Here is a 12718-nt window from a genome sequence, read left to right as displayed (position 1 = left end):
CACAGCCCGAAGAGGAGACATGGGCCCATCCTCCCGCAGGCCCACCACCCGCAGGAGGCGCCATAGGGGTCGGGTGCATTGTGAGCCGGGTGGCGGCCAGGAGCGGAGGCCCTGGCGGACCGACCCCCGGCTGCCAAGACTGGCAATAGGGACATGGAATGTCACCTCTCTGGTGGGGAAGGAGCCTGAGTTGGTGCGTGAGGTTGAGAGGTACCGGCTAGATATAGTTGGGCTCACCTCTACGCATTGTCTGGGCTCTGGAACCAGTCTCCTGGAGAGGGGCTGGACTCTGTCTCAGTCTGGAGTTGCCCCTGGTGAGAGGCGGCGGGCTGGGGTGGGTATTCTTATATCCCCTCGGCTTGCTGCCGGTACGTTGGGGTTTTTCCCGGTGGACGAGAGGGTTTGTTCCCTGCGCCTTAGGGTCGGGGAACGGGTCCTGACTGTCATCTGCGCTTATGCGCCGAGTGGCAGTTCGGAGTACCCAGCCTTCTTAGAGTCCCTGGGGGGGGTGCTGGAAGGTGCTCCACCTGGAGACTCTGTTGTCCTGCTGGGAGACTTCAATGCTCACGTGGGTAACGACAGCGAGACCTGGAGGGGCGTGATTGGGAGGAACGGCCTCCCTGATCTGAACCCGAGCGGTGCTTTGTTATTGGACTTCTGTGCTAATCACAGTTTGGCCATAACGAACACCCTGTTCGAACATAAGAGTGTCCATAAGTGCACGTGGCACCAGGATGCTCTAGGCCGTAGGTCGATGATCGATTTTGTAATCGTATCACCAGACCTGCGACCATATGTTCTGGACACTCGGGTAAAGAGAGGGGCTGAGCTGTCAACTGATCACCACCTGGTGGTGAGTTGGATCAGGTGGCGGGGGAGGACGCTGGACAGACCTGGTGCACCTAAACGCGTAGTGAGGGTGTGCTGGGAACGTCTAGCAGAGGCCCCAGTCCGCGAGATCTTCAACGCACACCTCCGGCAGAGCTTCAACAGCATTCCGAGGGAGACTGGGGACATTGAGTCCGAATGGACCATGTTCAGCGTCTCCATTGCCGAAGCTGCTGCATTGAGCTGCGGCCGCAAGGTGGTTGGTGCCTGCCGTGGTGGTAATCCCCGAACCAAATGGTGGACACCAGAGGTGAAGGGAGCCACCAGGCTGAAGAAGGAGGCCTATCGGGCTTGGTTAGCCTGTGGGACTCCGGAGGCAGCCGACAGGTATCGACAGGCCAAGCGGAATGCGGCTCGGGCAGTGGCTGAAGCAAAAACTCGGGGGTGGGAGGAGTTCGGAGAGGCCATGGAAAAAGACTTTCGGACTGCCTCGAAGAGATTCTGGCAAACCGTCAGGCGTCTCAGGAGGGGAAAGCGGTGCTCTACCTGCACTGTGTATAGTGCTGGCGGAGCGCTGTTGACGTCGACTGAGAAAATTGTCGGGCGGTGGAAGGAATACTTCGAGGACCTCCTTAATCCCACTGACACGTCTTCCGGGGAGGAAGCAGAGTCTGGGGATGAGGGGTGTGACCCACCGATTTCCGGGGGCGAGGTCACTGAGGCAGTTAAACAACTCCTTGGTGGCAGAGCCCCTGGTGTCGATGAGGTCCGCCCCGAGTTCCTGAAGGCTCTGGACGTTGTAGGGCTGTCTTGGTTGACACGTCTCTGCAATGTTGCGTGGAGATCAGGGGCAGTACCTGTGGACTGGCAGACCGGGGTGGTGGTCCCCATCTTCAAGAAGGGGGACCGGAGGGTGTGTTCCAACTACAGGGGGATCACACTCCTCAGCCTCCCCGGGAAAGTCTATGCCAGGGTGCTGGAGAGGAGGGTTCGTCCGCTAGTCGAACCTCGGATACAGGAGGAACAATGCGGTTTTCGTCCTGGTCGCGGAACACTGGACCAGCTCTTTGTCCTCTCGAGGATACTTGAGGGTGCATGGGAGTTTGCCCAACCAGTCTACATGTGTTTTGTGGACCTGGAGAAGGCATTCGACCGTGTCCCTCGGGGCGTCCTGTGGGAGGTGTTGCGCGAGTATGGGGTGTCTGGCCCATTGCTACGGGCCATTCAATCCCTATACAACCGTTGCAAGAGCTTGGTTCGCATTGCCGGCAATAAGTCGGACTCGTTCCCGGTGGGTGATGGGCTCCGCCAAGGCTGCCCTTTGTCTCCGGTTCTGTTCATAATTTTTATGGACAGGATTTCTAGGCGCAGCCAAGTGGCGGAGGGCTTTCGCTTTGGTGGCCTCAGAATCTCATCTCTGATTTTTGCGGATGATGTGGTTCTGTTGGCTTCATCGGGTGAGGGCCTCCAGCTCGCACTGGAGCGGTTCGCAGCCGAGTGTAACGCAGCGGGAATGAGGATCAGCACCTCCAAATCTGAGGCCATGGTTCTCAGCCGGAAAAGGGTGGAGTGCCCACTCCGGGTCGGGGATGAGTTCCTGCCCCAAGTGGAGGAGTTCAAGTATCTCGGGGTCTTGTTCGCGAGTGATGGGAGAAGGGAGCTGGAGATCGACAGACGGATTGGGGCTGCGGCTGCAGTAATGCGGACGCTGCACCGGTCAGTCGTGGTGAAGAGGGAGCTGAGTGTAAAAGCGAAGCTCTCAATTTACCGGTCGATCTACGTCCCTACCCTCACCTATGGCCACGAGCTGTGGGTAGTGACCGAAAGAACGAGATCGCGGATACAAGCGGCGGAAATGAGCTTCCTCCGAAGGGTGGCTGGCCTCTCCCTTAGAGATAGGGTGAGAAGTTCGACCATCCGGGAGGGGCTTAGAGTAGAGCAGCTGCTGCTCCACATCGAAAGGAGCCAGCTGAGGTGGTTCGGGCATCTGGCAAGGATGCCCCCTGGGCGCCTCCTGGGCGAGGTGTTCCAGGCATGTCCCACCGGGAGGAGGCCCCGGGGCAGACCCAGGACACGCTGGAGAGATTATATCTCTCGGCTGGCCTGGGAACGCCTTGGTATTCCCCCGGACAAGCTGGAGGAGGTGGCTGGGGAGAGGGAGGTCTGGACCTCTTTGCTTAGGCTGCTACCCCCGCGACCCGACCTCGGATAAGCGGATGAAGATGGATGGATGGATGGATTTGGGAAACATTGAATGCCATCATTAAAAATGGTTCCAGGCAGTTAAATTATCATTTGTATTTCATTAATAATGATAGAAATATTAGTAACATGAGTGATGTGGTTAATGAGTTCAATAAATTCTTTGTAAGTGTTGGACCAGATTTGGCTGATACAATTCATGATATAAGAAATTCTGCAGAGAAAGAAACTAAACCTATTGAACGTAATCCTCATTCAATGTTTTTAATGGTGGTAGAAGAAAAGGAAATCATTGATATTGTTGGGAAATCAAGAACAAAAAAATCTACTGACTTTGATGACATTTATATGGAATTGTTAAGAAAGTTGATGGCATCTCCAAACCCTTAACATACATTTGCAATTTGTCTCTACAAACTGGTGCATTCCCAACACAAATGAAACCAGCTAAAGTTTAAAAATGGAGATAGACACCAATTCACAAATTACAGGCCTATTTCTCTACTTTCACAATTTTCAAAAATAGTGGAAAAGGTTTTCATTAATAGACTTGACAAATTTATAGATAAACATAAAATAATAATGGACAGTCAGTGTGGTTTCAGACCAAATAGATCAACATCCATGGCATTAATGGAGGTAATTGAAAATATCACCAACAATATAGATCAAAGACAATGCACAGTTGGTGTTTTCATTGACCTAAATAAAGCTGTTGACACAATTAATCATGAAATATTACTTGATAAACTGGAGTACTGTGGCATTAGAGGAGTGGTGCTAGAGTGGGTAAGGAGGTATTTGAGAGACAGGCAACAATTTGTGAAGATTGGTGAATATCTGTACATTGTTTGTGGAATTCCACAGGGGTCAGTATTGGGACCAAAGCTGTTTATCCTGTACATCAATGATCTATGTAAAACATCTGATATATCACAGTTTATTTTATTTGCAGATGATACAAATATTTTTGTGCTGGAGAGAATTCACAGCAGCTTTTGGAAATTGTCACAAAAGAAATGATTAAACTGCAAACATGGTTTGGCAGAAACAAGTTATAACTAAATTTGAAAAAAAAAATAACAACATTTATGTTATTCGGAAATTGTAAAAAAGATGCTGGAGCAAAATTGTTAATAAATAATGTTGAAGTAGAGCAAGTTTCTCATACAAAATTTCTGGGTGTGATAATAGATAACAAAATCTGCTGGAAACCTCACATAAAGCATATACAAGCTAAACTGTCAAGAAGCATCTCTGTACTGAGTAAAGCTAAACATTTTTTGCCTTCCAAATCACTCCGGGTACTTTACTGTTCACTTATATTGCCATATTTGGAATACTGTGTGGAAATCTGGGGAAATACATACAAAACCTCACTTCAACCATTATGTAAAATTCAGAAAAAAGCAATCAGGATGATTACTAAAGCAGGATTTAGAGACCACACTATCATTATGTTCTTGAAATGAAAAATTCTGAAATTTATGGATCTTATAAAATATGCAAAATTTGCAAAAATTATGTACAAAGCCAGATACAATATGTTACCAGGAAATATACAGAGGATGTTTTTGACAGAGAAGGGGACTATGAATTGAGGGGAAAAATGAATCTGAAGACTCTTAAAGCACGGACAAAGGTTAAAACCTTTTGTGTGACCATTTGTGGGCTAAAACTGTGGAACAGTTTTACTGTGGACCTACAGCAATGTTCAAGCATTAGTCAGTTCATAAAGATGTTTCGAAAACTGCTTTTGGAAGAATATGAAACTGATAAAGTTGACGACCCATTGTATATATAACTATGCTAAACTGTATCTAAATTATCACTGTAGCTATGTTTATACATGTCCTCCTTGTTTATTGTGTAGGGCAAGTGATGATGGGAATTAGGGGTAACAATGAATAGTTGGATTCGATAGAATGTTGAACATGGGGTAGGGATTAATAAGTATGTTATACTTCTTCCTACTCCATTTAAGACTTAATAAGTGTCATTTCATGTCATTTAGACTCCTTTTTATTTTACTTATTTTCTTTTTTTGTTTTGTCTGAGCACATACGTGTGTGTATTTACATATATATTCGTATTTGTACATGTAAATGCAAGTATGTGTACTTGGGTATACATTGTTTTTTCTGTATATGTCTGAAATAAAGACACAATAACAATTAGCAATAAAATATGCTAATTTCCTAGCTCTCTCTCTCTCTCTCTCCCTGTCTCCTGTGCCACTCTGCTCTGCTTGATGGTGGTCATTGCTTCAAGCCTGCTGTCAGCATCTCTTTTGGCTACGGCTTGTATGATGTTGGCCATATCCTCATCAAACTTCTGCTAATCACGCCGTTTGATGGCTGAGGGCCACTTAATTCCCTGCTGTGGAACTACTCTATTTGGATTGGAAGACTCTGGTGTGTGGAGGGACTGGGCCCTATGGGGTGCGTCTCACCAGGTTCAGGGCCTGTGCATTGCATCTCACTCTCCCGCTCCAAACATTTCATTCTCGCCTGATGGACCTTTATTCCACGCTGGTTCTTCCACAGCTTGCCACGGACGCATGTCTTACTTATGGTCCTATCCATTACATTGGTCATTAACCTTGACTCTCCTAGGGAAATCTCTAGCTTGTTGGGGTGTCTTACAATTAGAGCTGTCTTTCTGAGCCGCCATTTGTAGTAGTTATCAAACTGTTCTTGGTCGTCACCTTGTCTCTTCCTACACGTCACTGGCTCACCAAGAGCTTAACTATGCAAGAAACATATCCTGGATGAATCTAGAGTATGTTGAGGAGCATTAGGGACAAAACATAAAATACTTTTTGGCCACTCTTCAATGGCAGAATGACAGGGAGCGATAAGTGATTAATTGTGCTAACAGTGTTGAACTTTGATGACCACACAGATGCTCCCTGAGCAGCTCCCCTGTGCTGTGCTTTGCTCAAGGTAGCAGGAAACTGTTACCGCCGTTACGTATTTAAATTACAAAATACGTGTAACTGTATTCCATTACAGTTACTGTTTTAAAAGGTGGTATTCACAATACAGTTACTTTGTTGAAATGAATGGATTACACGGCAGTATCACCTGGCAGTGATGTGTAGATAAACACAAAGAAGCAGAGCTTTTTTTAATACAAGAAAAAAAAATGCAGCCTCACGGAATATATATACAGGAAAGCAAATTTCCTGTATGTGTTCAGGAAATGTATGGATGATTAATAATTAATAGATGATTAATAATTTAACCATCTATTAATACATTAATTCATCCAGTCTCTTCTGCTTATCCCTTTCAGGGTTGTGGGGGGCAGGGGGCTAAAGCCTATAAAAATAATCATTGTTTATTGTTATTATTTTTATTGCATATTGAAGCAGTATTTTCCTGTGTGGTTTGATAAAATATGAATCGGAGAATGTATATTTCTGATGTAACTCAAATTATGTTTATTTTGAACAGGATGAAGTAGGCATAAGCTTTTTCAGTACAAGAAAAATATTTTCATCCCTGAGTCCATAGATCAGAGGACTCAGGCACCTTGGAGCAATGTTAAACACAATATAGTTAAAATATCGGACATTCAGAAATAAAGTGAAATCGATCTGAAGCACTGCAATTTCTATGAATGGGCACCACAGTTGAATGAGACAGAGCAACAACTGGAAAGCATGAAGGATCACTGTTTTGAGTCCTTTTTGTGTCAGCTTCTTTTTCTCTCCTGATGCAGCTTTGGCCACTTTCATTATTTGAACATATGAGTATGCAATAGTGATGCCCATAATTAAGAAATACAATTGATACACAGCTGATCGAACATGATCCTGCCATCTGTAAAGAGAAAATGTCTCTCCACTACATATTATGGATTGCTTGTAGAACTTAAGTGAGGCGGAAGCAAAGAACATGGACAGAATAATTATACAAGGACCAGAGCTGACACCATGAATGATCAGGATACAGTACATAGTGCTGCGTGTGGAGCAGAGCTGTCCATGACGCAGGGGCATACAAATGGCCACATAGCGCTCCAGAGTCATTGCTGTCAGAGTAACTGGTGTGACAATGAAGTAAAGAAGTACAACAACAGAGATAGTTATACACAACCACACTGGCATTGTAATTTCAAAATGGGTTAATACAAGTAAAACATCTGACAGCAATAACAAAACACTGTCTGACAGCAGTGTTACAAAAAATAAGATGTAACGTGCAGATGTGTGAAAGGATTCCTTTTTAACAAAGATCACAATGAGCAACATGTTGATGCAAAGAAAAATTATTACCAGGATCTGTACAATAATGACCCGGTAGCTGATTGATCGCTGAAAAAAACCATAATTCACTGAGTTGTTACCTGCCATAGAGAACAAACCTGTTTGAAGTACTTCTAAGAGTTCATTAAAGTTTTGTTAATAAATGTAAGATTTTACTTTTAATAAAAATCAAAACTCCAAATCAAATCCAGTGGAGAAACCACCCATTCTGTTCCAGAGCCAAATGTCTTCTGCCTTCCCTACTTTTTTCATAGAAATGACCGTGCATCATTAATTTGAAGCTTACAGCAACTAAGAATAACAATTATACATGAAACTTCCTTCTACTGTGTTGTCATCGTCCCCTAGTACCCATTCTCCACAGTATTGAAGCCTCTAAATAGGTAATTGGTGGTATACTCAGGAGACTTTGTAGTAAAGTCAACATAACAGATCTGAAAGAACTGAAAAGTTGTTGTTTGCTGTGAAGGTAATCAATTCTGTAGTTAATGCAACAAGTAAGACTACATCCTATTATTTTAGGGTTATGTCTTAAAAACTCCTACACTAATGTTACTGTGACAGGTATGAGGCCTGTTTGTGAGGTATTCAGTTAAGTTAAAACTGTGCTGTCTTTCTTTTCTCAGCGTTGTCTCTTTTAATCTGTTTATTATAAATGTAACGTGAGGGTTCACTAGATGGTTTGGAATCTCTCTGAATAATTAGGAACAGCAAGATGGAGATGGATAACTTTTTCAGCAGCCTCTTTACTCTCAGCACACAGCAACAACTAGCACTTCCTGTTTACCACCCACATAAATACTTCACTGGCCTCTCAGAATCCAGGAAATCTTATACTCAGATGAAAACTGGGAAAACAACTAGGTGGATATAACACATACTTATCACTGCTTTGAACATGCATGTCTAAACATTCAAACGTGTAAACATGTAAATATCAAATCACGTAACCATCAAATAGCTACATAACTAGCTTCATAACCTTTGTAAACACCTCTTTGTACAGTATATCCAGTTAGATTTAAATTTACTTCTACACTTTACATTTTCCTCCCCCCCTCACATAAGTAACGTCCCCGTTTCCCTACAGAAAAGGAAAAACAACATGCTGTGAGCAAGGGGATAACAATAAAAGAACAGCAAAACCAAAAACAAGTTCAGTTCAAAACATAGTCCTTGAGGTATCTGGGAGGCACAACTTGACGTCTCCCACATCGCCGTGAAACACCAGATACTCGATGAGGAGTTGAGGGGACAATGTCTGATTGGTGTATCACCACATGGCCAGAGGGGGAAGTCGTTACAGTCTCAGACAGAGGAGAAGGGGACAAAGGAGAGTGGGAATGGGGTTGTGACTGGTTTAGAGGTGGTGGCTGGCAAACCTGAGGGTCTGATGAGGTTGCAGGGCGGCCCTGAACATTCCAGCTCCCTTTAGCTCCAGATTTCTAAGCTGTGAAGGGCAAAGCACCTGATAATGCAGTCAATTGTGGAATCTGGGGCTGTACAGGTATGTCACCAGCAGGCGAGTTGGTTCCACCTTTAGGGACAGGTGCATTGTAAGGCCTGAGATGATTGTAGTGAACAATTTGAGTCTTGTCTGATTGGTCCAGGAGGTAACAAATCTTGTACATGACACCAGAGTTTTCTCCATCTGTTCCAAGGCACTCCAATATCTCAAAGGGGTCCTTCCAATGTGGAGCAAGTTTTTGCTTTGCTGTAGTGGGGTCATTTAACCACACCAAGTCACCCGGAAACATAAGGAGTGTGTTTGATGCCCCTATCGTACAGTTGTTTCTGCTGGTTGCGGGCCCAATCTCTGTTCCATGCAGCAGTGTTGAAGGCAGACTGAAGTCTCTGAGTCAACTGGACGTAGTCAGCAGGAGAAGCAGAAGTAGATGATGCTGGCATGGTGGTAGGCAACAGCATATTAGCAGGCATCTGTGCCTCATGTCCATGTGTGAGAAAGAATGGCATGAACCCCGTGGTAGAGTGAGGACTGGTGTTGCCAAAGCAACTTGATTGAGGCAGTCATCCCATTCGCCAGGCTGCTGAAGGAGTAACTTAGCTAACTGGTCAATAAGTGTTCAGTTGAACCTCTCGACCATCCCATCACATTGAGGGTGATATGGGCTGGTCCGTGTCTTCTGGATGCCTAGCAGCTGAAACAGGTGTTTCACCACGTCAGATTCAAATTGACGTCCTTGGTCTGTGTGCAGCATTTCAGGGACGCCGTGCTGACAGATGAAGTTGTCAAACAGGCATTTTGCAACTGTTGTGGCACGTTGGTCTGGGATAGCATAGAGGTTGACATATTTCGAGAAACAGTCTTGAATTCCCAGCGCATACCTGTTGCCATGACTCGTAATGGTGAGTTCAAGTATGTCAGCTGCCACCTTTTGAAATGGTTCCGCTGCAACAATTGTTTTCATTGGAGCTCTGTGATGAGGTGTGGGATTCCATCTGGCATCACATGGAGTGCATTGTGTGCACCATATTCTGATGTCCTGTGACATGAATGGCCAGTAATATAGCTGCTGAGCACGTTTCAGGACCATCTCTGCTGATACGTGACCGGACACTGGGTTGCCGTGCAGCAGCTGTAGGACAGTGTCTTTTAAAGATTCAGGAACAACCAACTGATGCAACACTGAATTTTGGGATGGGTTGAAAGCTCTACGACAGAGTAAGCAATTGTGAAATGTAAGTCTAGAGTACTCATGCCATAGCACTTTTTTCTGAGGTGGGCATTTTTCATACACCAGTAGGGTGGTTTTCGACCCTTAGCTTTCCAGCCAATGACTTCTGACAGTACAGGATCTTCTTGTTGTTCACTTTTGAGATTATCTTCAGGCAGCTCAAGCACAAATGTGGAAGACACAGATAGCACTGCACACAGCAGTCGTGGATCAGGAAAGTCATTGCATGGAATGTGTTTTTCGTCAGTAAGGCAAAGGCAAAGGCAAAGGCAAATTTATTTGTATAGCACAATTCAACAACAAGGGGATTCAAAGTGCTTTACAGAGACATTAGAAACAAAAACAAATAAAAAGCATGATTTAAAATTGATTAAAACAAGCAAACAAACAAACTAACTAAACACACACATTTCACACCTGTTCGCGCGATCTGAACCCTTATCGTAAGGGGATCTACCAGTCCTTCTGTGGACGAGCTACTTTCTATTTTAAATTCCCTGAATTTAAAATACTCTCTAGACCCAGTCTAGACCCAGTTGGGGAGCTACCCAGAGCTCTAATCCCACACCTGTTCGCGCGATCTGAACCCTTATCGTAAGGGGAGCTACCAGTCCTTCTGTGGACGAGCTACTTTCTATTTTAAATTCCCTGAATTTAAAATACTCTCTAGACCCAGTCTAGACCCAGCTGGGGAGCTACCCAGAGCTCTAAACCCACTTAACAAACAAACAAACAAACAAAACAGTATATAAAATCAAAACAGATAAAATCAGAACAGTAGATAAAATCAGTAGTTAATGTAAGTTTTGAAATTTAAGCTTAACAAACAAACAAAACAGTATATAAAATCAAAACAGATAAAATCAGAAATAGATAAGATCAGTAGTTAGTGTAAGTTTTGAAATTTAAGCTTAAAAGTGTGTATTTGGTGCTTTATTCAAATGCAGCTGAGAATAGGTGAGTCTTCAACCTGGATTTAAATAAACTGAGTGTTTCAGCTGATCTGAGGCTTTCTGGGAGTTTGTTCCAGATATAAGGAGCATAAAAGCTGAATGCAGCTTCTCCGTGTCTGGTTCTGACTCTGGGAACTGATAAAAGACCGGATCCAGATGACCTGAGGGATCTGGAAGGTTCATACTGGGTCAGGAGGTCACTGATGTATTTTGGTCCTAAACCATTCAGAGCTTTATAGGCCAGCATCAGAACTTTAAAGTCTATCCTCTGACGGACAGGCAGCCAGTGTAAAGACCTCAGAGCTGGACTGATGTGGTCCACTTTTTTGGTCTTAGTGAGGACTCGAGCAGCAGAGTTCTGAATGAGCTGTAGTTGTCTGACTGATTTTTTAGGTAGACCTGTAAAGATGCTGTTACAGTAATCAAGCCTACTAAAAATGAATGCATGGACTAGTTTTTCCAGGTCCTGTTGAGACATCAGATCTTTTATCCTTGATATATTCTTGAGGTGATAGTAAGCTGATTTTGTTATTGTCTTAATGTGTTTTTCTAAGTTTAGGTCTGCATCCATCACTACACCCAAATTTCTCGCCTGGTTTGTGGTTTTTAGATGTATAGATTGAAGTTCTCTGGTGACCTGTAATCGTTTTTCTTTGGCGCCAAAGACTATTGCTTCAGTTTTGTTTTTGTTTGTTGTTAGCCTGTCAACTGTAGAAAATAAGACCCGAGCATTATGGCTGTTTTTAGTATTTGGGGTACCACTTGGGAACCTGGGAGGTGCATCCACAGATGGATAAAACTGCAGCCGTCACATTCTGATTGCACCCCAAGTCCAAAAAACACATGAGTCGGTTCTTGAGACTGGCTGGTTACTACCCTGGTTCATGCCAGGCTTTGCAGACCTGACCAGCTCCTTGACTGATCTCACCCGTAACAGTGCCCCATATCTGATCCGATAGACAGAGCAGTGCCAGGCGGTGTTGTGGGGAACCCCTCCTCTACATGCGCCGACCGACACCTCGCACAGAGGGCTGTTTTGTCCCAGCAGGTAAGGGGGGGTCGACCGACCAATTCCGCATGAAAATAATAAGAGCAGGAGGCCAGTGGAGAAAGATGAAGATGATGAAGAAACTTTTATTTATTTGTCACTTGCAGTTGCCTGCAAGAAAGAGTGCCTGGCCATCCGGTGGGCAGCCGATTCTCTTCATTATTACCTCCTGATTCTAGACAGAATGTGCTGATGTTTTGTCACCTTTGTTGTGCATTTTACATCTTACAACTTGATAGTGTTCATCCAGCTGTTCTACTATGCTAAGCCTACTAGAAAGGTGTAACTTCATGCTACTGTCCATATGGCTACAGCTAGTTTATTTTGTGTTTTGCACTTTTCTGTTAAGTGCTTTAAGTGGTGCACACTCGAGGTGGTCCAAAATGTACTGATACCAGAAGGCATTCCTCACCCATGTCTAATTAGTCAACTGCGCTTCCCATATGGTGTGCTGGAGAAAGTTAGTATATATGCTCTCCAACAATTCATGGACTGCTGCTGAATATTCAATTTTCAATGGTCAGGTCCAAGCACTTTATTCTTTCATTTGTTTTGATAAACAGCCTTAATATTGGATGTTGCCATAAATAAACAACTGAATTTAACTTTTCTATTACAACAGCACTTGAATTTGCTATCCTCAGTCAAATGTGCCTTTTCTCTTTTGGAGGACAAGGGTGCCTTCAATGTGGCAATGTGTAAATGGCATTGTACTATC

General features: G+C 44.3%; 2 protein-coding genes across 4 annotated transcripts in view; one reads left to right on the top strand and one right to left on the bottom strand.

Moving 5' to 3' along the window:
• LOC309687594 (uncharacterized protein) overlaps positions 1-12718 on the top strand; it is a 56927-nt gene that overhangs the window by 15904 nt on the left and 28305 nt on the right. The gene's annotated exons all lie outside the window — the stretch shown is intronic.
• LOC309721117 (odorant receptor 131-2-like) lies at positions 6476-7390 on the bottom strand (the record flags this gene model as incomplete). The annotated part of the gene is made up of 1 exon (XM_082558469.1): positions 6476-7390. One exon carries the CDS (start codon positions 7388-7390, stop codon positions 6476-6478), a length of 915 nt encoding a protein of 304 aa, XP_082414595.1.

This window comes from Aulonocara stuartgranti (genome assembly GCF_965226115.1).
Source record: "Aulonocara stuartgranti genome assembly, chromosome: 14".
Classification (NCBI taxonomy): domain Eukaryota; kingdom Metazoa; phylum Chordata; class Actinopteri; order Cichliformes; family Cichlidae; genus Aulonocara; species Aulonocara stuartgranti.
This window is presented reverse-complemented; position numbering and strand designations above follow the sequence as displayed.